At 51.7% G+C, this 25129-nt stretch overlaps 1 protein-coding gene across 9 annotated transcripts in view; it reads left to right on the top strand.

The window, feature by feature from the left end:
- Nucleotides 1-25129, top strand: part of FAM120B (family with sequence similarity 120 member B) — a 71784-nt gene that overhangs the window by 43458 nt on the left and 3197 nt on the right. For all 9 annotated transcript variants that reach the window (XM_060029609.1, XM_060029601.1, XM_060029607.1 and 6 more), the window contains 4 exons: nucleotides 8569-8775; nucleotides 10208-10316; nucleotides 12975-13067; nucleotides 18738-18789. In XM_060029609.1, coding sequence (XP_059885592.1) covers nucleotides 8569-8775; nucleotides 10208-10316; nucleotides 12975-13067; nucleotides 18738-18778 — 450 coding nt within the window. In that variant the 3' untranslated portion in view covers nucleotides 18779-18789. The remainder of the gene's footprint in view (nucleotides 1-8568; nucleotides 8776-10207; nucleotides 10317-12974; nucleotides 13068-18737; nucleotides 18790-25129) is intronic.

Genomic DNA, 25129 nt, shown 5'->3' with positions numbered 1-25129 from the left:
TCAGTTCCTCTCTGCTGCATTGGGTCCCTGAAACCAACAAAACGATAAACCATCTGCTTTCAGGGGGAGGCCCCCAACTGCTGGAACATTCCAGGCTCACCTCTCCCACCCCCGGCGCTCGGGGAGACCTATCTGAGCCACCCCGAAGCCTAGCTTACAGGAGGTGGCTGGCATCTTTCCTGGCAGTACCAGGGCTCCTTGGAAAGTTCTTGGTCTTTTTTTTTTTTTTTCCCTTGCGGTTCGCGGGCCTCTCACTGTTGTGGCCTCTTCCGTTGTGGAGCACAGGCTCCGGACGCGCAGGCCCAGCAACCACGGCTCACGGGCCCAGCCGCCCCGCGGCACATGGGATCCTCCCGGACCGGGGCACGAACCCGCATCCCCTGCATCGGCAGGCGGACTCCCAACCACTGCGCCACCAGGGAAGCCCTCTTGGTCATTTTTGATTGGGAAATTAAAAGGAAAAGAAATAGGAGTTAATAGAAAGGAAAATTCTGCTCTGAAATTCGAGCTATACCACATTAGCAAGGGGTCTGCTGTGAGCATAGCATCTCATCGCGCCGGTGAGGATGTTTCAAGATTTACTGGACACGTGACGATTGGGGCTGCTCCACGGCTGGACCCTCTCTGCCTCCTATTGGGTGCCGGTCGAAGGCCCAGTGCTCAGCACATTTCGTATTGAAGGCAGTGCTGTGCCTTGGCGCTGAGTGCACGGGACCACAGGCGGTTCAGTCAGAGCCCTGTGTCTTGGGCTTAGACTCCAGAGTGTGTTGGAGCCACATTAAGCAGCCACAGCTCCTTTTCCACATGGGTTCCCCAGCGTCGTGTCGTCCCCCCAGCAGCCATGCACCTCTCAGGCGGGGAGCAAACGCAGCATGTGTGAAAAGCAGGTGTAGCCGTCTTCATCGAGAGATCTCTACGTAATATTGCCTTGGCTGGTAAATCCTCACTTTCTAAATCACTCTAAGTCCCATAGGCAGAAATCAAAATGCTTTGAGGACGTACTGAGATCACATTCTTAGAGCACATCAAAATAGTATGCTCTGCTGACTAACTCACTGGAAGAGCCACAGAAACACAGGATTGTGTAAAAGTACACTCAGATTTAGAAAAATGCTTTCATTATTAGGCAGCTCAAAATTGGATGAATGAGTGAATAGTAGAAATAGAATCTATTGAAAGTTTTAGTAGACTTTTTAAAGTTGTTTTGTAAACATAGGAGATGAGTGCTCCAGACAGATTAAATGAGATGAATGGGTAGGAAACCTGGTTTCCATATTTTCCTCATTTTTATTCTCTCTGGCATGCTTACGACTTTCAAATGCTTGTCCCAGGCAGGGTATCGTTGAGTGACTTTGGGAGGGAAGAGAGGTAGTGAGAGGGCTCAGGGTGCCTGGAGCCCAGAGTCCAGAAGGCCTGGTGCCCAGCGGTGGCAGCAGTCCCAGTTTCGCGTGGTTTGTATCACAGTACAGGTCCTGGTACTCGGTCCAGAAGATGCGGTCTCTCCGGGTGAGCACGAGCGTTGTGAAGAGACCGTAAGGTGCACAGTGGGGAACACGGCTGACGAGCCCTTGAGGGAACTGGCCGTGAGGGCTGGTCACGCCTCCTCCCTGAGTCCATCTGCAGTGCTCAGACAGGTTCTCCGGGCGAGAGGAGCCCGGGGAGAATGGCTGTGCCCCTGGGAGGGGGCTGGGGGCCCTTGTTAAGTGAAGGCGTGTGGGTGTGAGGGCAGCGACGGAGCTGGCGGGACGCCTCCTTGAGAGTCGGGAGAGATCTCGGCCCGCCCTCCCGGGCCCGTAACGGTTCAGAAGGGTCGATCTCTCCCCCACCAGACACCCGGGGTGTGCGCTCGGACAGGAGAGAGCGAGGGAGGGCCAAACCCAGCCCGCGCCCGCCCCCGACACAGCCACGCTCAGTCGCTCACACATTGTCTGTGGACGCGTTCACATCCCAGCCGCAAAACCGGGTGGTTGCGATAGATGCTCTCTGCCCTTCCCAGACAGCTGGCCAGCAGCCCTGGGCGTGAACCTGAGAGCTGGTTGGTGGGCACGGACGCTCAGGGTCAGAGGAGGGGTCCGTGTGTACATGCCTGGCATAGTTCACAGCTGCCCAGCTTTAGAATCTGAGCTATTCACATTTGGGTTTTCGTCCCTCTCCTGTTTTTGTCTTGAATCATAAGCAGATGTTACAACTTCTTACTGCTTCTTCCTACAAACATTCAGGTATTAAGACTTCAGCACTCTGGCTTTGAAACTGTCTCTAGCCTCTGTTCTCCCCTTTCCAGGCCACTCACACCCCAGGGTAGATTAAAGATTTTGATGCTCAGAATCTGCACTTTTCCAAGTAGGCTGGCCTTCCAGGCCCTCTGATTCTGTCTGCCCTGGTGTCTGTCTTGCAGTCCAGCCCCCGTGAAGCAGGCCCTCCACAGATCCAGCGCTTTCCATGCCCACCAAGACCCAGCGCTCACCACCAAGGTGACTTCTTTCCTTCTGCAAATACCTGTAGTTACTCCCGGTTACCTGTACTTGCTGATAACACATAAATACCTGTAGTTACTCCTGGTTACCTGTTTTTGGCAATTACACAGGTGCTGTGTGATCCCTCTTCCAGTGTTGCAGGATCTGCTTCAGAACCGTGTTCTTCCTTTTCTCAGCGTGGGTCTCTTACTGTAACGCTGCTCTTGGATACGTGTCCCCTTTCTCATGTCGTTCAGACTGTTCTTAAACTCCTTGGCTTGTGGCTTCTTCAAGAGTGGGGACTCCGCTTTATTCATCTTTGTGTATTCTCTGGTACCTATGCTTCTGAGTAACTTAGCAGGTACTCAGCTAGTATTTGTTCAAATGAATTGAGATACATCCTTCCTGGGGCAGAGTAGGGGGCGGGCCGAGTGTTTATAACTTCCATGGAGCCCCCTTGTGTGTCGTGTGTACTCAAATAATTGTCAGTTTGCTTAATGTTTGTATAAACCGCTGTGATGTTGGTAGATGTCCTTTTTATCTTCATGAATAAGAGCCTTTCACATAAAATGTGTTTTTCTACAGCAGAAACGGACCTCAGACGTAATTTCAGTTTCACCTTTCTTTTTCTACAGCAATGTGATTTCTTTTACAAACCCCATCCCGTTGGTTGCGGTATATATTCCGGGGTTGAGCGGGTGGGCACCCCCCGAGACACTGTGCCAACTCGCTCTACCAGTGGGGGCCGGGCTCCCCCGCCCCGCTGCCCCCGTGCCTGCTCACCTCCCACATCAGCCGGGCAGCAAAGCTCTGACACCTTGCACAGAGTTTCTTCCCCAGACCCCACCTGCCAGAGGCGGAGCTCGCTGGCTGCCTGGCAGTCCCCCTGCGGGCTCTGAGCTCCACTCGCCCGAGGCGCCTCCCCTTCCTGCCCCACGCCTGCCCCTTCCTCTTGCTCACTCTTCACACGTGGGGCACATTGGAGGTCTTTCAGGTTCTCCGGGGGTGAGGCTTTTGAAAGTGAGAGGTCGGAACTTGGCAGTTTTGCCCTTTCCTGTCCCCATGTACTGATGGCACAGAGGCTTAGGTGACTGAAGGCCTTAAGGAAGAACGGGAAGAAGGGTGGAGTTATGGTTACAATTACCTTACTACATTTTTTGGTAAAGATTAGCCTTTTACCATTCTTTCAGTCCCTTTCTGCAGTTTTGTACTTGTAAACATAATGGCAGACCTCATGGTGGTCGTGGACCCTGGAGCCACCTTCCTTCTGACTGGATCACTCGAGGCTGCAAGAGCTGCCTGAGATGAGGTGATGGGGCGGGGGAGATGAGTGCAGCTTCGAAGCCATAGGACGTCTGCATGTGTTCAGGTGGCTCTGAGTCTGGAGAGGGGTCAGGACCAAGGAGGCGATCTGGAGTGGACATTGCGGGTGGTAACACTGTGGGAATAGCAGGCTTCATCCTGCCAGCCGTATGTGGGCTGTGCTGCTCCCATAGGTATTTCCTCTGTCACATAGTTTTTCGTGAAGGAAAACTTGACTTCAGACCAAGCTGCATGTTCTCTTCTTTCCTCTGTTCTTGGGTCCTTTCTGTGAGCCACAAAGCACTCTAGTAGGAATTGTTTTTCCTGTTTGTTACCTGTGGTCATCCATTCTGAACCTTAGGTGTAGGTCAGGATGGAGTTGGAAGTTAGGAGTGTGTTCAGAGGCTGTCTCCTCATGCCCTGCACGTGCGGGGGCTGCAGATCAGAAGGTTATGGTTGGCAGGCCTGTCAGTGCTGCCGGACCCAGCACGCCCGAGAAAGCCACTGACTTTGGCCAGGTGGAGATTTTGTTTCTATGTGTGGTGAGTTCAGAAAACCTGCAGTTGTTCCACAGGGTATTGTGGGTATTTTAGTGATGTTACAGGGTGCTGCAGCTGGCCCAATCCTATGACAGGCGGCCCTTGACAGTTTCTCACTTATTTCATTTTACTCTCTTCCGCTTTTGTTCCTTGCAAGTGTCCATTTAAATTCTAGGAGTGCATCTCAACACAGTTTACTTTTGCCTGGATTAAAGATGTGGCGTAAAAACGACATTGGATAAGAACGTGTACAGGAGAAATGGAATTTTCATCTCGCTTGCTGAGGGCAGGAGCCGTGTAACGACTGCCCGCGCAGGCCTCAGTGTTACCCTCGGGGCAGCACCTGTCGTCTCGTGGTGACCCTGTGTTCGCGAGAAAGAAGAGCTTTCTGGGTGCACTGCTGCTGGTGCCTCGTTAAACGGTGCCCTGCCTCTGATTTCTTTTTCCCTCTAAGGTAGGATCAGAAGGTGGTAGGCTTCCCCACACAGCCTTCACACGTCACTTATTTACAGGTAAATCCAGCAGCTGCTTTGAAAGTGCCCACTGTGTGGACAGCCCTGCTGCAGTGACCCACCTGACACGCTTACCCTGCTGTGTTCTCACAGGCTTATCTGTGTGTCGGACAGATGCACTCGTGTTGTCCTCCACTTACAGATGAGTGGCTCTCCAGGGCCTACCAGGTAGTGTCGGCATCCTCCGTACAGACGCAGAGCCCTGCTCCTGTGGTTCCCGTCTTCTCCCCCGACACAGTCATCACGAGTCACGTGCTTGACTCCCTGTCTCCTGCCTGTTGGCTCGCGTCTCTCCCCGTCCTGGGGGTTGGAGCTGACTCTGGTACCTGGCCCGTGGTTGTGTGGGTGGTGTGTAGGTGCCAGCCACCGGCCCCGCTGCCTCAGGCGGCCTCCTGCCCCTGAGCAGCATCATGTCTTGATTCACGGCAGGAGGGAGTGCTGGCCAGAGATGGGAGGGTCGGAAGGTAAAGTTGGGAAGCTGCTAGGCTCCGGGGGACTGTTAGTATTGGATTCGAGCCCTGGGCCACCCCTGTTGGACACGGAGAGTCTGGGGGTCACTGGTAAGTTGCTCAGTGCAACATGAGAAGCCTCCAGGGGAGGGTCTCAGCAGACGGCCCCATTTTCGGTGGTCTCTGCCCTCAGGAGCCATCTTTAACAAGCTCTCCTGGAAGCCGCGGGACCCCTGTGTGACTCAGGAGGGCTGAGGAGCAGCCGGCTGTTAGGAAAAGCCGGACCAGCCCCTCGTGCGCCTGCCCCGCAAGGTTCAGGCGGCCTCCTTGGGCTTGTGTTGTACAGTCGTGCCTGCCTGTAGCCACAGAGAACTTAGGTGCAGAACCTCCTGAGTCCAACCGGCCTTTCAGACCAGAGGAGCTCAGAGTTTGCCTTTGCTTTGTTTTCTGGTGAGTGGTAACGAGTCTGCAGTGCTCTCCTTGCCGTGTCTGGATTTCCACCTGGTTTTAGGACAGTCGCTCTGGTGAAGCAATGCCTGAAAGGGAGCATCGGCTGACTAGGGGGTTTTGGCCTCCATGTATACATAACTGCTAATACCTTAGCGTATAAACACCACACAGTTGAGCTGTTTACTGTTAAAATATTGACTGTGAGGCTTTGCAGCGTTAGAACTGGTCTTTCTGGTTTCTGTGTCCGCATTAGATGCTCCATCACCTCAGCAGGAAGTGCTCAGGGCTCGGCTCCTCCTTGTCTTCATTGCAAAGCACCTTGAATCCTGTTTCCAAAATACGGCCGCTTTTATTTATGACTTTTATTGGTAAGGCCATACCTTAGCCACATGGAATTAGTCTGTGCTCACCAGCGACTCCGAGTCTGGATTCAGGGTCAGCCTTCTGCCACACTGACTTGTTTCCTAAATTCCAGTTCTTTGGGGAAGAAGAAGAGTTGCTATGTGACTTTCTCTGTTGCTGGAAGATACCCGCAGATTTTGATTCTGCAACCTGTGAAAATCTTCTGCTCTTTCAACACAACCAACTGTTTATTTTTGGAATACAGACTTGGTTTAACATTTGAAAACCGGTGTGATTCACTTCGTTAGTACCACGCATGATGCAGAGAAAGTATTCGGTTGAATTCAGTACCTGTTTGTCGTAAAAAGTCTCGGCAGACCAGGACTGGAAGGGAATTTCCTTAATCCAACAAAGAGTATCTACAACAGAAATCAGACCTGATGGTAAAACAGTGGACGTTTTTCCACTCTGGTGGGAGTGAGTCAGGGGTGCCTTCTTCCACCACTTCCCTTACACTGGAAGAAAAGAATAAAACTGTCATTATTGACAGGTGGCGTGATTGTGTATATGGAAAATCCAGATCTACAGGGCAACCATTAGAATTACTAAGCACATTTAACAGGGGCTGGTGCAGAGTCAACATACACAATCCAGGTATATTCTACAGAAACAATAACAAGTAAAAATAGCCCCCGCATTTTTTGTGTTTACACTAACATCAAAGAAAAAGTATGAAGTACTTAGGAAAAATCAACAGCTGGGCCAGGTCTCCACACTGGCAACCATAAAGCATTGCTGACAGGATGCGCTCCTGGGCTGGAAACAGGCTCACTGTTTAAAGATGCCCGTTGTCCGCAGCGTGGTTCATAGGCTCAGCATCCCCAGTCAGCCCTGCAGGCAGTGGCGTGTGACAGCCCGGAGGGGTGAATGGCCTGGGGAGACCCCAGCAACGTCAGCCCAGGGAAGCTGGAGCCCGTGTGTGCACTTCACTTCCGGAGCCGGTTCCGTCAGCTCACTGGCGAGCAAGCCCGTTCCTGCTTTGAGGAGTCGGTTAGCGCTACCTCTGGGGACAGTGGGTGTGGCAGGGAGGGTTAGGGGGGCTTCTGTGGTCCTGGTGACATTTGCTTTGTGGCCCAGGTGTTGGTTGCCTGGTTTGTTTGAGAATTCAAGTGGCGCACATAGGATCTGTGCTTTGCAGAGTGGTATACTTCATTTAAACTTTACTTTAAGACAGACAGACAGGTGTCAAAGAGATGAGCAGAAACTGACTCCATTACTGGAAAATGTGCTTCATGAGAGAACTGCCCCCAATACTCAGAAAATACGCAGCCTCTGCGTCAGTTCACCTGACCTTGAGCAGCCATGGTGGGTGCCCTGACCTGGGGCTGAGACCTGCCCCGACCCGTGCGGCCTGCAGTGCAGCCTCGGGGCTGGGCGCTTTGCAAAGGGGAATGCGGGAGGTGGAGAAGGTCCAGCGGTGGGCAGGCGGGAAGGTGCTGACTGACACTGCCACTCAGGCCCCCGAGTGGGGTGGTGCCTCTGAGGAATGGAGCATTTGATCTTACTGCACTTAAATTCAAACCTCACCCAGGGCCCCAGCTGCTGGTGTGGACAGTGCGGCTCTAGACAGACAGTACCCCGTGTGCGTGGGTGCACAGGGTGAGGGCTCGACGACTGAAATCAGGGAGACGGTGGAAGGTGCTGATGACAGCAAGGGGCAGATAGCCTGGTGAGGGCGCGGGCAGAGAGACCTGAGGGTCACGACCACGCTTCTCTCAATAAGGGAGGTGAGACCTGACTTAAAAAGGGCATGAACATCTGTCCCTTTTCCTGGTTTACTTCAATTTTGTAAACTATGTGAGATACATAATGACATTTAAAATCGCTGCTGTTTACTTTGAGCAACACAGATCCACCCGATGCCGACAGACTGAGTTGAACTTGCCTTGTTAACAAAACCCCGTGGACAGTTGCTGCCTGTCAGTTCACTGTGTGTGGTCAGCACAGGCCACAAATTCCAGGAACACGAGCGATTGAAGGCGAAGGGCGTCTCTGCAGGTTCTCACCAAACGGAGCCCCTGCTGTGTCCAAGAACAGGAAGGAGGTTTGACAGCAGAATAAATATTTTGTATGGGTGTGACCTTAATTTGTAAGAAGTAACAGACTATCAACCCTATGCAGTAATAAGCCATTTTATTCTTAAATGATAGACATTCGTGTAAAACATATCTAATAATGTTCACAGAACTCAGTGTGATTTTTAAAAATGCGATGACTCATCAGTGTCTAAAATGACCCTGTCTTGGCTTCTCTTTCTTTGCCTTTGCTTTTAAAGAAAGTTTCCCAGTAGGCCCGAGGCTGCAATCCTGTCACCTTCCTGGCAGGTCAGAGCTTTGGCCTTTGCAGCTCCAACGGTGTCTCTGTGTGCGGAGCACGTCGCACCCCGAGGGCGCAGCGCCTCTGGTTCTCTGCCCGAGTGGCGGCTGCCTCCTCACCTTCTCTGTGCGTCTTGTCTCCACAGCTCGACCACGTCGACCCCAGGGCTGTGCAGCTGGGTACCCTCCTGGTCCGCGGCCTCACCACCCTGGTGCTGGTCAACAGTGCCTGCGGCTTCCCCTGGAAAACGTCGGACTTCATGCCCTGGAATTTGTTCGACGGGAAGCTGTTTCATCAGAAGTACCTGCAGTCTGAGAGAGGGTACACAGCAGAGGCGCTTGTGGAGCAACACGTGAGTTCACAGTTTTCTTTACGCTTAGAAAAAGTAGGTTTGAAATCAGTTGCTCAAATGCATCACGAAAACTCAGAGTCCTCGGCTGGAGGTCAAAAGGGTCCGCAGCACCTTCTGTCCTCACGGTCATCTTACTTTAGGAACAGACCCCAGCAGTCCGCTCTGAGGAGCCGCAGATCCCAGGCTTTGAAATTGACCCAGAAGTCCGTGAGGCTGCTGGTGCCGGTGGTCTCCTCCGCTGTGGTTGTGCCTCAGGCCTCAGGGTCAGCGTCGCTGAAGCTTCTGCCAGAACCTGTGAGGAGGCGGGCGAGCAGCGTCCTGCCCAGTCTCACACATTTTGAATTTTCGAGTGCTTTCGCTGCTTTTCCCCTTTTTGAGTTAAGAATGCACGTTCCCTGCAGAGCTGCCTCTGCAGACATGAGACTAATTCAATAGGAGCGGTGATGATTTGTTACTTGAAAATATTCCCTGAAGGCTGACAGTTTAGTTGGGGTCATTGGCTGCTGTTCTGGCTTTGTAAGTACAACTGCTACACGGTTCCTGGAAGATTTCCAAGTCGGGCCCCGGCCAAGCTCATTTGGAACGTGTGTTAATACCCACAGGACCCTGTGATTAGCGAGAGCTGACTGTCTATGACAGGTCAGCGCTCCACGCCTTCACATCAGATGGAAAACATTACTGACTGATGTGCCGGTAGTGCTGCTTCACACACAGACACAGTCCAGGGCGTCGTAGGGATGTAAGTGTTCAGAATTTAGAAGCAGCCACGGTTATGCAGTCAACAAAAGCAGAGTACTGACAAAAATGTCCTGTAAGTGTGGCCTTGGTACCGAATCAGTGAAAGGTAACAGTAGGCCGGGCTCATGGCCTGCACATCACCCATCACGGACCCCTCCCTCCTTTCCTTCCTAATGTCTTGACCAAGTACAAAATGATTACAGGTTCACACTCACTGCTTTAAAACAAGTTAGGGCAGATAGGATCGAATATTCAATAGTACAGATGAGGCTGGAAGGGAAGGTCACATGTTAATTTGTTGTCTGTGGCCTTGCTCTTTCCACTTACTGTCTTACAACCAAGAGGAACTGAGGTGATAACACACTACCGGCATGGATGTTTTAGGTATGATTGTGTGTTAGGGCCATAGATGTCACAGTAGAACTTGAAGGCCCTTTTGGAAATGCTTGTATAACCTACAGGGGACAGAGAAGGTGTAGCTGCCACTGTCGCCATTCCAGGGCATGCAGGAGAAGACCAGTTTCTAAGAACATCTTGCTGAGTTGCAGTGTGGAAGGGAAACTGCAGCCGTGCTCGCCCACACCGCTGCAGTGTCCTTGGGCACAGTATACTGTGTAGTTTCACTCACGTAGTTGCGTCTCCCGAGTGCCTGCCTGTGTCTGACACTGCTCCGCCCCATCTGGTGTGTTTGCAGAGGTCCTGGCTCACCAGATTCCATGCCCTGAAGTCAGTCGTGTGCAAGGCCTGCATGAAGGAGAACAGACCCATCGTCAGCAGGCGGCACTGGCGTTCACACCACTCAGGTGGGTCCCAGCCTCTCGGTCCCGGGAGGGGCCCCACTGCCACGTGCAGCTGCAAGGAGAGGCTGATAAAATTGGAAGAAGAAACAAAACTAAGATGATAGTGTGCTGCTGAGCGGTTTAAGTTCTGGTCCCCGTAGGAGGGAGTTTTCAAAGGGTTCATGTGCTGAGAGTTAAGGACCCTCCTCTGGGGCTCAGCCTCCTTTCCAGGAGGCCCTGAAGTACACACGCCGCTGGGCTGGTGGGCCTTTATTTGACAGAGGTTTGGACTTATTTTTTCTCATGATAAAAGTACATGAGAAAACACTTAGAATATAAAGAAAATAATTAAAAATGAAACCCAAATAACCTTTAATTCTGTCTCCTGAAGGTAACAGATGATGACAGATGTTTTCCTGTGTTTTCGTCTCATTATGATTATACTCTGCATGCTTGTGTGCTCTGTTCTCCTCGGCACTTGACTTCCAGCGTGATCGTGGTCACGGTGGTCAGGCTCCCCTTAAACAGAAGCCCCACCACCACACGCACTGCCTTTGCGTCGTAGCCCCCCGCCTCAAGCTTCCGTTTTTTCTCGTTATACTTGATGCTTTTCTGTGTGTTGTTTCCTTAGGATAGAGTTCCGTTGTTCACAGAATTATAGATCCAAACATAATTGGATTTTAGATAAATGTTGCCAACTTGTTTTCTAAAAACACACGGTCACTTCACACCTTCACCAGAGGGGTTAAGAGTTCCTGTTTCATGCATTCTTGACACCACTTAAAAGTTTGTTTTTCTGACTAATTTGATAGATGAAAAAGCCTGTCTCCTTGATTGGGTGCTTCTTTGTTATCAGTGAAGTCGGACATCTTGTTCAGTAGCTCATTGTGTTGAGTTCATTTTTAATCACGTTCTCATGTCCTCGTTTGGGTAGGATCTATACCTGTAACTGTAGCAGCCCCATTTTTTCTTGATGGAATAGAGAATTACCCCAAATTCCTACTCCCCCAGACCGTCTTGACTTCTGCTCACACCAGCCCTGCACGTTTCGCTCCGAGAAACTTTGTGCCATGAGGTCGGTGAGGCCTCAGGTCGCGTCCAGCTGCTGCCGGTCAGTGCTGTGTAAAGGGGCTTCCGGCCCCTCCCCACTCCTAATGGTGACAGAGTCCCTCCTGGCCTCGCCCCCTCTCCATCCTTTACCTTTCTCCAGCTGCCTGGAGATAGGCGGCGTTTGAGACCCCAGAGCAAAAGTTTATTCCTTGCAGAAGAAAGAGGCAGCGTTCTCTCTGTGTCCCCTGTTCCCCACATCTGTTGGCAGCATGTCACTCAGGCCGTCTGCCCTGTGAGCACCGCACCAGGATTCCTGTCACTAGTGAGATGGTTAGCAGAGCAGTGACAGGCTGGCTGCAGACGTGCAGATGGCAGGGTGCAGGCTTTGTCAGCTGCAGCAGTCACTGGGATTTGGATGCCTGAACCTCTTTCTGCATTTCAGAGTCTGACGCTCAGGCTTAAGAGGGCTGTACATGTGACAAGTTTTCTTGAAAGCCCTAAGGCAGCCTGTGGTTTCACAGAGGTTAATGCTGCAGTACGGTCACTCCTAATACAGACAGGAAACTCTGTGATCTCTTTCTGGTGAAGTGTCCGTAAGATGGCAGACCTGGGTGATCCTGTCGAGTTACTCCAGATTATGGAAGAAACGGTTTCAGCAGATAATCATGAGTCAATTTACGTGATTTGGAAACTGCTCCTTTTTTCTCTCCTCGATGTCATCATTTTCTTCACAAATACAGCCTGATATTCTGTGGTTCACTCCCCTGGGCGCCGGTGGCTCGCCAACACCGCACAGGTTCTCAGTGGCAGAGCCTAGCCCCTTGGCCCCAGCCCAGCGTCCTTCGGTCACCTGCACGCAGCCGCTGTCTCCTCCTCCCGGGACGAGCTGGTGCCGTTGACACTTGCCGGTGCCTTTCAGGCCGCTCCCCGCCCTCAGCTGGCAACAGTGTGCGTGGAGGGCAGGGGCCTGGGGCTGAGCCAGTGCGGAGCCGCCTGCCCGTGTCCTCAGAGCGCTGGTTTGCCCCTGTGGCTGGTGCCGGGCAGGCTTGGCCTCCTTTCTTTATGGAATAGTGTGAGGTACCAAGGTAGTGTTTAGAATCACATTTAAATATGTACTTAGACTTGCTAGTACTGAATTCTAGTAGAGACAGACAGAAGAAAGCGTCAGGGTTTAGGAATTTAGAAGAATTTAGAGTGAGCCGATTGCGTGCCGATGAAGTTTGTGGGGAATTGGGAGGAGAGGGTGGCCTGGTCAGGCCCACCATGTCCCAGAGCCCCGCGTGCTGGTGGCCAGCAGTGTGGGCCTGGGCCTGTGGCCGCTGCCCAGGGCAGCTGCCCGAGGAGGCAGAAAGGAGAACTTACTGCCCTGCTTTGAGGGACCTGACAGGATAGCCTGCTCGTCCCCCCCACAGACTCTCCTGGGAACAGGTTTAAGTGCAGCCCTGAGCCAACCCGGCCGCGGTGCCGTGGCCCCAGCATCTGCATTTTTCAGGGGCTTTCCCTGTGGTGGTAAGGACGTTAGAAGTTTGGGAGCTGCCAGCCCAGGGTCGTCTTGCTCTACTCTTAAACACGACTGCCATTTGGAGTTCTGCGTCTGGTAGCTGCTGACGTGCTGATCACGTGTCCCCACAGGGCAGAGGGGCCGACAGGGATCCAGCGACCACAGGATGAGCTCTGGGTACAGCCGGTCTGGCCAAGGACAGCACTGGAGGGACCAGGGGCCAGGTAAGAGGCAGGCGGGGTGGCGGCAGTGTTCCGGAGACTGCCTCGCAGCTGTTTTGGAAATATGTTGTATGTTTACAGGTAAATAAACAGATAAATGTACTGATAGATCTGATTGCTTTGCCTAGTGAAGTGGAGGCGTAATTGCCGTGCTCGGTGCTAGCCTGCCTCTGCTCACCGCTTTATTCATTTTCTGTCAATTTATTCATCTGTTCAAGACCCAGTTTTTTGTAATTTACTCAAAGGAAGGCTCTTGTAAAGGCTACATATACATACACCCTTCTAATAAGAAGACAAACACATTTTCTTATGTTCTATGACTTTTTTTTTTTTTTTTGCGGTACGCGGGCCTCTCACTGCTGTGGCCTCTCCTGTTGCGGAGCACAGGCTCTGGACGCGCAGGCTCAGCGGCCGTGGCTCACGGGCCCAGCTGCTCCGCGGCATGTGGGATCTTCCCGGACCGGGGCACGAACCCGCGTCCCCTGCATCGGCAGGCGGACTCTCAACCACTGCGCCACCAGGGAAGCCCTATGACTTGGTTTTATACGTAAGAGCCTTAACAGTGTGATCTGGGAAGTAAGATGAATCCTTTGCTTCTTATGTGTGTAATACAGATACCTGGTTTGAACGCATAAAGATGAATTTAGTACGTTGTGGCCACGTGGACTCCGAGCCAGGCTGTGTGTGGACTGCTCGTCCCGCGGTGGCCTGTGGGGGGCTGAGTTCTTCCCACTGGTTCTTGGTAGAATCTGCACTTACCTAATGTTAGGAGTCTGTTGGTCGGTTCCGTGAGGCCAGAGTTTATGATGACTGTTCCGGAAATGCCCATCCCTGTGGGGAGAGGAAAGCTTCCCAGAGTTAGACTCACAGTTGCTGCAGCTGTTCCTTTGAGCTTACTTCACCTGCAGTCTCTGCCCTCACAAATGACGCCACCCTCTGTCACTTGAAGCTTCCAGGTGGGCTGGTTGAACAAAGTGAGTAAAGTTCCATCTTCTTAGAGTCCCTGGTCCATTGTTGGGACGGGGTTACTTCCGCCCAGTGCCAGCTAAGTCATCTGAACGATCACGTAGTGCCGTGTCACTGAGCAGGGAAAATACCTCCTTTCCATGACTTCACAGCGAGAAGGTGCTGAGGTTGACTCAGTTGCAGACAGGGCACCCGGAAAACCATAGGCAGGTCTGTGTACGCTCTGGAATCCGAAGGTGATAGCAGTGCTGTGGACTCATGGCCGAGGGCGCAGCCCCTCAGACACTGGGCTGGGGGGCTGTCCATCCGTCACACCTGCGTCGTGCACAGGGACATGCTGCCGATGGCACTCATCCGTCAGCCCCATCCCCCTCTAGCTGGGCAGTGGGACTGCTTGGAAACAGGCAGAATTTCAGCTTCTGACTCTTGAGAACGATGGGCCTTCCTCAGGGGAACCAGGGGGAAGGTATTTCTGAGAGAAGGAGGACCCGGGACAGATATGCGGAGGCCTGGAGGGAAAAAGGCGGGGCTCCCCTCCCCCCGCCCCCACTGGGTTACACGAGGGGTCCGAGGAGAGGGGCAAAGCCGTGCACAGGGGGCCACAGCCGCGGAGGAGCAGGGGCGGCCCTTACCCGGCCGTGCTCTCCCCTCGCGAGGGCCACACAAGACGCCCTTGGCGTCCTGAGCAGGGCGATGCCAGGAGGGGCGGCCGTCAGGCAGCAGACTGTCATCCACATGCCCAGAGCCCGCGGCCTTCAGTGCGGAGCCGGGAGGAAACGTCGTGCGGTTCTGACTGGGTTTGGGTCTCGGTGCTGGCCCTGGGGCCTCGAGGCCTTGTGTGGTGGGCTTGGAGCCGGGTGGGGGCCCGGATCCCCCACTCCAGATACGAGTGCGATGCTGGTCCCCCTGGAGTCAGGCCCCCAGCAGAGCGCGGAGGGCGGGGGAGCTGAGGGCCATCTTTAGCTGCCTGGCCCGGCATGGCCAGGGTCAGCCCTCCCTCCAGAGTCCGCTCCCAAAGCCAGGAGACAGGCCCCTGCCAGTGTCTCTCCAGCCGTCTCCCTTCCCCCCACCACCCTGCGCTCCCCATCGGGGCCTGATGTTCTGTGAACGGCCACCTTCCCTCGCCCCTTTGGCTCAGGCCTGTGCCCTCTCCTTCCTGCTGGGCCTCGGGTCAGGAGAGCCAGGGTGGGAGGCTGCAGGTTGAGACGGGCACCAGGTGGGAGAGGCTGTGACCTCGGGCGCCTGCGGGGGAGCACTTGGCCAGCACCAGGCCATCCTCTGGAGGGCGTGTCACCTCGAACAGCTCCTGCACCACCCCTGGGCCTCATCACTGGGTGTCCGGCCCAGGTACCCCTAGTGTCCTTCTGGCTCTGAGCCCCGAGGTCCTTTGCTGCTGCTTTTTCACGCTGGGACAGTGGCCCTGCAGAGTGCGTAAGAGGCAGACCTGTGTCCTTGGGACGCACCATCGGGTGCAGGCCTCGTGTTGCCCCACGCCGGGTGGCGTTGGGCCTGGTGCGCCCTTGAATTTGAAGCCTGTAGAATAGTACACGCTACAGACTTTCTTTCCTTACTTCACTTGGGTCCAGACAGGCAGAAGCTGTCTCGAAACCTGGGTCCACCACCTGCCAGAGGCCTGGCCTGAGCAAATCACAGATCCTCTGGGGCTGTTCCCTGACGTCTGACCTGGGGCCGGGCTCTTCCTGCAGGCTGTGCTGAGGGCTGGAGGGAAGGCACCCGTGGACCTGGCCTCTGGTGGCCCCTACGCTGTCCTTTCTGAGACCTTGTTCCTCTCCTGCTGTTAGCTCTAGTGTTTCCCTTAATATTTTCACGTTGACCTGTTTTATTAGAGTTATTAGTTTATTAGAGTTGTTTTTCTATTAAAAAGCAAACAAAGTCAACTATACCTCAGTTAAAGCTGTTTTTTAAAAATAAAATAAAGGAAGGAAACAAAGCAAAGCTTGACTGTGCAGGCTTGGCCTGTATGAGTTCAGCCATCACTTGACCACAGGACCAGAAGCCATTGCTTAAACACCAAGTCCTCTCCAGGACATTGCCCTCAACCTGGTCAAAGTTTCCTCTGGTTGCCGGCCAAGGGCCAAGGAGAAAAGGTCGTGAATGTTGGCTTCGTCCTTACTTCCTTGTGATGGCATCAGGAGCATGTTAACATTGAAGGAGAAACAGTTTTCCTTGGATCTACAGTAAACAAAGAAGTTTCTTCAAATTCTGTTGGCAGACAGGAGTAGTGTCTGGCAATTTCTCCTCGTGCAAATTAGAAAAACAGAGTGACTTTCCTTAGGGCGGAAGCGTAGACGCTCACCATCAGCCCTGGTTCCCCGCTGGGGAGGAATCTTCCTCTTGAGACCCCACGTGACTTGACAGCTGGCCCCCTGGGGAGTGACAGGAGCCCTGCTGGCCGTGCAGAGGCCCAGGTGCTGCCCGCGTTCACGTATCCTACATGTGTGGACTGGGCCCTGTGGAGGTTGAGGTCAGGCTGAGTGGTGTTGGTGAAGAGAGCAGTGGACGGACGCAAGCCTGAGAGTAAGCAGGTCAGTGCAGAAGGACGGGGACACCCGGACGCTGAGGGCCTCTGGGAGGCTGGGGGCGGCAGCGTCCCAGTGGGACTGGACCAGAGCACTGGCAGGCAGCTGGTGACTGGAGAACGAGGGGCTCCTCGTTGGTCTGGCGGGCTTTAAGGTGCTGGGAGGAATGATTCAAGGAAGTGGTTGGGTCTGGGGGAAGGAGGGTGAAAGGTTGTCACCTGCAGGAGCACAAGGCCAGGTGTTGCCACCACCTTGGGCTGATGAGAGGGGTCGAGGACGCATGCCAGCAAGGCCTGTGCGTGTCTGCTGAGTCTTCCCACCTGGTCTCGGGCTTCGGGCACGTTGGCAGAGCAGAGGCCCCCGGGGAAATGTGCTGTCTCTTCCCTTCTTCCTCCTCTGCCAGAGACCTGAGCTCTGGGCCCCACAGGTCTCACTACCAAACCTCAAGTGCAGGTCACAGGACCCAGGTCGATACGTGGACTTAAGGAACCGTTGACTCAGGGAATGAGGCCAGAGGTGCAGCTGCGACTCCTCTTTCAGGTGTCGGTGGTTCCCGAGCTGGTGCCGGTGCCTCCGGGGTGTTTTCCCTGTAGACCCAGCACATACGTCTGATAAGGGGTCTTTGAAGGAAACCCCTGCTCTGTCGGGGCCGCAGTAGCCACACCGAAGTCAAGGGGTGCTAGTGCCAGAGGGCTGGGGCTGAGAAACTTCCTCTGGGGGCCGCAGGTCAGAGGCAAGTTGAGGTGGTGAGTGCCGAGTTGGTGTCAGGCTTCGGAATTGAGGAGTAGGTGGTGGGAGTTCCGACAGGACACACGTGAACAGCCGGGGTGTGAGCACTTGCATGTTGCCTGACGTGGAGAGTGCTCAGAAAACGTTACTGCAGTGCACGCATGTCTCCTAGTTGCAGATGTTTTCACATAGTATGTGTTTCGCACACACACACACACACACACACACACTTGTATGCATAAAGTCTTTTATTGGGACAGGAATATGTTTTTTCAGGTTAGGTAATCCACTTTTTCAGTTTTATGCTGTGATTGAATTACGTCACCTTCACTTGGCCAGCACATTTTTTGCTGGGTATTGTGTACTTTTGAACTCCTGTTTTAGTATTTTTTGGAGATACTAAGGTAGTCCAAGCAGAAGGTTGTCACTATTTCCAGGGCAGAGTTAACAGGCAAAATTCTTCCTATTGGTGAAAAACTAAGAATGCCTCAAAATGAGAGTATTCAGTTACTGCCCAGAAGTTGGGAGATTTCCCACGGCCGCCCCCTGGCCTGATGAGAGGCGAGCCGTTCCATTTGGGCCTGGCCGGCCGAGAGAGGTGAGAATCACAAGCCTGTGAGACCTTTCTGGGCTGAGATCCAGTGAACTAGGGGTGGGGACCCTGGACCAGCAGAGGTGTGAACCTCCCCTCACCAAGGGGGTGAGCATCAAAGCTTGCGGAACCTTGAGAATGCCAGCCGGCAGCTACAGTGAGAATGGTTTGACCTCCTGCATGCTGTTGGTGAGAAACGATGTGTTAAATTCCACAGTCAGTAGCCACAGATTTGCCTGTGATTTCTTCAGATTTTCACTTCTCTGTGGTAATTCTGTAGGGGGCCTGGGCTGTTGTAAAGCTGCCCCCGATCATCTGTGGTAACAAGGGTGGGGCCTGGAAACCTCATTCTGGCCACTGCTGTGGCCTCCTGCCACCCTCCTGGGGGTGTGGGTGACGAGCCTGCCCATCATCCGCGAGCACGGCGGAAGGTGGGCAGCAGCCCCATGGCAGGGGCAAGGAAGCCCTGGGCTCTGCTGCGGAGGGAACCACACTCGCGCTTTTCCGCATCAGCGGAGTGTGCCGTGAGCCGTCTCCACGTGAAGGGCCATTTCCAGACTCCACTGACAGCAGCGGCTGCGCAGGCGCAGCGCAGACGGTTGGAACTGGAGTTGAGGGGAGCAGGCTTGACGCTGCTTCCTTGCACTCACAGGGCTGCCTCTTAATTAATTGCTTCCTACTTTAATGGAATAATTATGGTGGCCAAAACGGAAAAGAGAATAAAGTTCTGGCCCCAAGTATAACTCAGGTGTTGTTTTTATACATACTTAGAAATGTGCCATTTTTTCTGTTTGAATTTTAGAGAAATTTGATTCTGAATTTTTGTTTCATATTTATTTGGTGCAGGAAGTAGACAGTATGACCCTGACCAATGGAGAAGATATTAATCATCTTCTGGGTAAGTCCACCACTTATATCTTCAGAACAAATCAGTTTTATCAAAGGTTGAAGTACAATATCTGTCTTTATAACATACATCTTTCATGTCAAGTGCCAAACTTTAAAAGAATTCAGATGTTAAAACCTCCCAACAAGGAGCTAAGTTAACTTGGTTTCAAGATGAGTTTGCCTCCTTCAGAAAAAGTGTGCACAGAAAAAGATGCAGAGTCTGGCCATGAAACCCAGCACCCTCCTTCAGAGTGAAGTAATCAGACAGTGCCTGTCTTCTCTGAGGAGGGGCTGACCTGTGGCTTCTAGACCCAGCATCACGTAAAGAGGACAAACATCCTTGTCAGTCTTCTCCCTCGTATCATATAAGAAACACCTTTGTTGGCTTATTTTTAGACATTGTACCTGATTCCATGGCCCCAAACGGTCATTGTTAACATTTTCATTCCAGTGTCTTCATCTGTGATGTGGGTATGGTTGGTTTCTTTTAATGAGTGGGAATCTCATTATATCCCACTTTTTCTAACTTTAACACTAGATAGTGAGGATGTTTCCCAAATGATCTTGTCTTTGAAGACATGATGTCTACTAGCTATGTCATTTTCCAGGAATTGTTTTCTAATTATAAATTCTAACCTAAAGTAAAGTTTCCAACCATATCTTCTGTTGGTCCTCAGAAGTGTTTGTATAGCGAAAGAGGCACCAGCTTCCTTCTCACCTTCCTGGTGGGAGAGGTAACTGCGTAGTCTTGACACAGCATGAGACTCGTGGCTCTGCTTCTGTCGTGTCATCCTTTTCATTCTGCACTTGTTAGGCTCAAGCCCAGAGCCTGTGCATGTGAAGACACACCGGGTTCTCAGCAGACATCAGGCACCAGACAGGAAGCCTAATTTATGATGCCACTAATGAGTGGCACATTTGTTGCTCTTTGTCTGTGAGCCCTGCAGGGCTCTTGTTGTTAAAAAATATCTTACATGAATCCAAGTTCAGAGAAATTCTTTTCATGGAGGAATTTTCAGATAATCCAAAAATTGAAATAGTAAGCCCCAGATTGTTCTGAACTCAACCCCTGAGGTTTTGATAATAGAAGAAAATCTAGATTAGGGGTTAGAAGACAGGCCCCTCATTAGCAGCTGTCTCCCTTTGGCCTGGAGCTGCTGTGACTCCCAAGTCCCCTTCTGGGCCACAACCACGACTCGGGAGAACCCCAGCACTCTCAGACATGCTCACCAGCGCTCATGAGACGTGTCCTTCAGTTGACGTCATTAAAAACAAAATACACCCTAAACGAATCACAGTTCAGTTTGTAACTTTGCACCTGATGCTTCACCCTGACCGACAGCTCTGTGTGCATAGCTCCTGACTTTGTCTTGTGTTTGAATCCCATCTGGTATTTACCAAAAAGGGATATAGTCTCCCGCTATTTTAATACATGTATATCTCTTACGTTTGAAATATCCTCACCACTTCCTGCTGGTCCTTCTTAAGGACATCTGCATGTCTAGTCACTTTTCATTCAGTCTTGTAGGACCTACAACCTTATTTCCCAGCTTTGGAAATAGATCTTTTTTTCCATGTTTCCTGATGGGAGGGACTGGTCGTGGGTAGAGCTTGGTGTAGCTCTGGTGGGCAGAGCTCAGTAAAACTTTAATCTGCTTGTCTGCTGATGTGTGGGGCTGGGTTCCCTCCCTGTTGGTTGTTTGGCCTGAGCTGACCCAACACTGGAGCCTACCTGGCTCTTTGGTGGGGCTAATGGCGACTCTGGGAGGGCTCACGCCAAGGAGTACTTCCCAGAACTTCTGCTGCCAGTGTCCTTGTTCCCGTGGTGAGCCACAGCCACCCCCCGCCTCTGCAGGAGACCCTCCAACACCAGCAGGTAGGTCTGGTTCAGTCTCCTATAGGATCACTGCTCCTTCCCCTGGGTCCTGATGTGCACACTACTTTGTGTGTGCCCTCCATGAGTGGGGTCTCTGTTTCCCCCATTCCTGTCGAAGTCCTGCAGTCAAATCCCACTAGCCTTCAAAGTCTGATTTTCTAGGAATTCCTCCTCCCGTTGCCGGACCCCCAGGTTGGGGAGCCTGATGTGGGGCTCAGAACCTTCACTCCAGTGGGTGGACTTCTGTGGTATAATTGTTCTCCAGTGTCTGTCACCCACCCAGCAGTTATGGGATTTGATTTTATTGTGATTGCGCCCCTCCTGTTGTCTCATTGCGGCTTCTCCTTTGTCTTTGGATGTGGGGTTATCTTTTTTGGTGAATTCCAGTGTCTTCCTGTCGATGATTGTTCAGCAGTTAGTTGTGATTCGGTGCTCTCGCAAGAGGGAGTGAGGGCACGTCCTTCTATTCCGCCATCTTGAACCAGTCTCCCCAATTTATCTGGACTCTCTGGGGAGGCAGACAGGCACAAGAGGCCTCTGGTGGTACAAAGTTCCAGTGCCTCGTAGAGTTCAAGGGAAGGAGAGAAGTCTGCTCTGGGTCCCCTCTGTGGTCACTAAAAAAATAACTTCAGTTTTAAACACCTACTGTCCAGCCACACAGCTTCCTGCCTCTAGATCTGGGTGATCCTTTGATCAGATCAGGACCCCAGTCCACTTGTCCAGCCCCCTTCATTGGTCCTCACATTCCTTCGCTGCTGTATCCCCTCCCTGTTTACCTTCCATGATCAGTAATGAAAGTGACTTTCTTGTATCTATTCTTGACTGCTTTGCCTCTCTCATTTTACTATGTTTTGTGGTAAAGCTGCAAACTTCGGTTAAATCCAATCCTTTGCATTTGTGTTGTGGCTAGAGAACAACCCCCAGTCACCCTTACCAGCCCCACCTTAACACTCAGCTCGCCGGCCTCAGGGAAGCCAGCCTCCACTCTGTCCCACCGGCCACACGTTTCACCTCTCCTCCCTGCTTAGTTTTCCAGCACTCTCCCCAACCTCAGTCACAGCTGACCACGCTGCTTTCTGTACATTCCTACAGCCACATTTGCCCTCTTTCAAGCATCAACGCATTATCAAATCTAAATTGTATAAGCAAATGCCAGGAGAAATAGACAAATCCAGAATAACAGAGGGAGTATCTACTTTTTCGTCTCCTCCTGTGGATGAACTACCCATGAGTCTCTTCAGCTGTGCTCTCAAGTCCCCATCACCTGGTCAGTGGCATTGCTCCACCACAGCCTCCCCCCACCGCCCGGCTCCTGAAGCATCAGCTACATCCCCTGGTTATTCCTCCTATTTTGCAAAAACCCTTTGTAATCTGCTTTCTCTCCAGCAGTCACATCATTTCTTTGCTTTCCTTTGGAGAAAAATAATTTTGAGCCCAGACTCCTATAGTCAGCCAAATTAGCATTGTAACGTCAGAGCAAAACATTAATACACTTTTAGGAAGTGTAAAATTTTGACCAGCGGGTCTTTTCCAGAAGGAAGTGGGTATGCTCTAGCAAAATGAGCACTTCAGCTAACAGGAATGCGTGGGATATAGGAAAGTGTTGAACAAAGAAATCAGTGAAATGTATAGTTATTGCTGTATAATTATTAACTGTAAAAAATGAGTAAGCAAAAACAATTGGAGACTAAAATATCCGAGTATTATAAGGAAAGTTATGAGTGTTTCTGGGGCATAAGATGAAAAGCAGTGACTTCCCTGGTGGTGCAGTGGTTAAGAGTCAGCCTGCCAACACAGGGGACATGGGTTCAAGCCCTGGTCTGGGAAGATTCCCACGTGCCGCGGAACAGCTGAGCCCGTGCGCCGGAACTACTGAGCCTACACGCTAGAGCCCGGGAGCCACAACTACTGAGCCTGTGTGTCACAACTACTGAAGCCCATGCACCTAGAGCCTGTGCTCCGCAACAAGAGAAGCCACTACAATGAGAAGCCCACGCTCCGCAACAAAGAGTAGCCCCTGCTCCACAATGAAGAGTAGCCTCTGCTCGCCACAGCTAGAGAAAGCCCACGCCCAGCAACGAAGACCCAACACAGCCAAAAATAAATAACTTCATTAACAAGTTTACTGTAATAGAAATATACAGAACAATGTATGCCCTCTTTATTTATATTATTGTCAAAAATAAATGGACAGTTAAAAAGTCTAACTGGGTATTACAGGTTCCAAAGTAAATCTCAACCAATTTAGTGAAAAGCAGAAATCACATAAGACATATTTTCTGTCCACAAGAAAATAACTTAAGAAATCAACAACAGAAGGACAAAAAGCAGAAATCTTCCCACTTGGAAATTAATCTACTATTCTGAACTTTTACTGAGGAAATCAAAATCAAAATTACTTTTAGAAATAATAATAAAAATACTACATTCAAAAATTCATGGCAGGAGAGTGATGTCAGGGACGATGCTGCAGTAGGAGGCTCCAGGACCCATCTGCCTGGACAGCAGTTGTACTGGCAGAAACTGTGTGAAGGAGCTGTTGTGGAACTCTGGAGTCTGAAGGCCTGCAGCTTCCAGGGGAAGGCATGGCTGGTTAGTTGTGATTCATTTCCATCCATCCCCTTTGGCTGCCCATCCTCCAGCCCTCGGCAGACAGCCGTGTCCTCGTTCCTAGTGCAGCTTGCTGGAGCCAGGACGGGCAGTGAGGTCCTGGGCCACACATCAGGCTTCTTGATTGCTGAGGGACAGGCGCTGGCCGCCACTGTCTCAACCCCACAGTATTTAGAGGAGCAACCCCTGTGGAGCTTTTGTTTCCTCTTTTTTCCCTTTGTGCTCTTCTGGAAGCCAGACATTAAAGGGTTAGGACATTCGAAAGCAAGCATATATACAGGGGAATTTAGAAAGCCACCACACATGGCCAGGGAAGGGTGCAGGCTCAGAAAAGACATGAGCAGGCCTCACGTGTCCCCCTCAGGCTGGTCCCCAGCACAGAGGCGGCAACAACAAACAGCAAACGCCAGGAGACGAGGAGGATCAGATCTCCAGGATTACCACAGTATACGCTTTAAATGTCCAGTTTTCAGCAGAAAATCACAAGGCATACAAAGAAATAGGGAGACGTGTCTGGCAGCTAAAACTGGCCTCAGCAGACAGCAGTGTGACGGCATCCGTTCATCTCTGACCTTTAGCTTTGTTGTGGAGGCCGCTGTCAAGCTTCTAAAGTACCACTCACGCGTCGTTGAGGTTTTGTTTCCATCTCCGAGGTTTGCAGAGGAAGGAAGCTGGGTCTGAAGGCGTTTGCCTCCTTCGTGAGTGACTCGGTTGCGTCCTCCTCCTTTCCCTCCGTGCCCGCAGCCTGCCCTCACCTCTGCACCTCCCTCTTCTAATCCACCTTTATGCTCTGATTAGCGCGTGCCGTTCTTTCCACTGTCCTGCAGTAATGGAAGCTTCAGCTTCAGAATGGACGTTCCAGATTCTTCATTATCAAGATTTTGCCGCATTTGCTTCAACTTTCCATGTCTTTTCTTTGCTGACTTAACTCTCGTTCACTTTGTTAAAAGACAAACTAAAGCATATTAAATTTTTAAGAGTTTATCTGAGGAAAAAAGTCAATTCAAATTGGGCCGCACCAAAGCAGAATCTGTTTGGAGGCGTCACCAGTAAGAGCCGGGAGGAGGCGAAGCAAGGCCTGAGGCTGCTGGCCGGCTGAAGCTCGTAGCCTCTCTGGCTGCTTGTGGTGGGTTGTCCTTAGGTTTGGGTTCCTTGATTTCAAGGCATTTGAGGGTTTGCTTACTTAGGCTGCTAAGGCCTTGAGCCAAGTCAGTCTGATGGCCTCTTTGTTTAATTTACAACCTCTACACACTGGGTCTGTCTCTGGCCTGTGGTGAGGAAGGTGTGTCCTTCACTCTCTAAGGAGGTCGGTGTGGGTGAGCTTCTAAGGAAAGGCCTTAGGCCTGGCCATCCTGATGGGCCCCAAGTCAGGGAGGTCCAGCACCCAGTCCAGCTTCTTGGCACACACCTGACCACCAGCAAGAGCTTCCAAGGAGCCCCTGCTCAGGGCGGTGGGGGAAGCCAGTCCATCTCCAGCGTGGCCCACCTGCCGAATGGACGGTGACATGAAGCCAATTCACATCTTCCAGGTTCGGAAACTTTTCTCAAGTGATTCTGTGATGATTTCCTCCTTTCATTTTCTCTGCTGTCAATTATTTGTCTCAGAGGTTAGACACTGTATTCTGAGTCCTATAATTATCTTACATTTTCCTCCTAATATCTTTTTGTCTTTTTACTCTACTCTGTGGGAAATTTCCTAAACTTTATTTTCCATCGTTTCTGTTAATTTTTTGATGGTGCTGTTTTTAAATTCTGAGAGCTCAACATACTTAATTTTTATCACACTTTCTTCTTTGTGTCAAGACTGCACGTTTTCTCTCACATCTGAGATTAATTACACCCGTAAGTTCGTTTTATTTTGTTT

This window comes from Delphinus delphis, chromosome 14 (assembly GCF_949987515.2).
Source record: "Delphinus delphis chromosome 14, mDelDel1.2, whole genome shotgun sequence".
NCBI lineage: Eukaryota > Metazoa > Chordata > Mammalia > Artiodactyla > Delphinidae > Delphinus > Delphinus delphis.
Note: the sequence above shows the minus strand (reverse complement) of the source record. Positions and strands in the feature narration are given on the sequence as shown.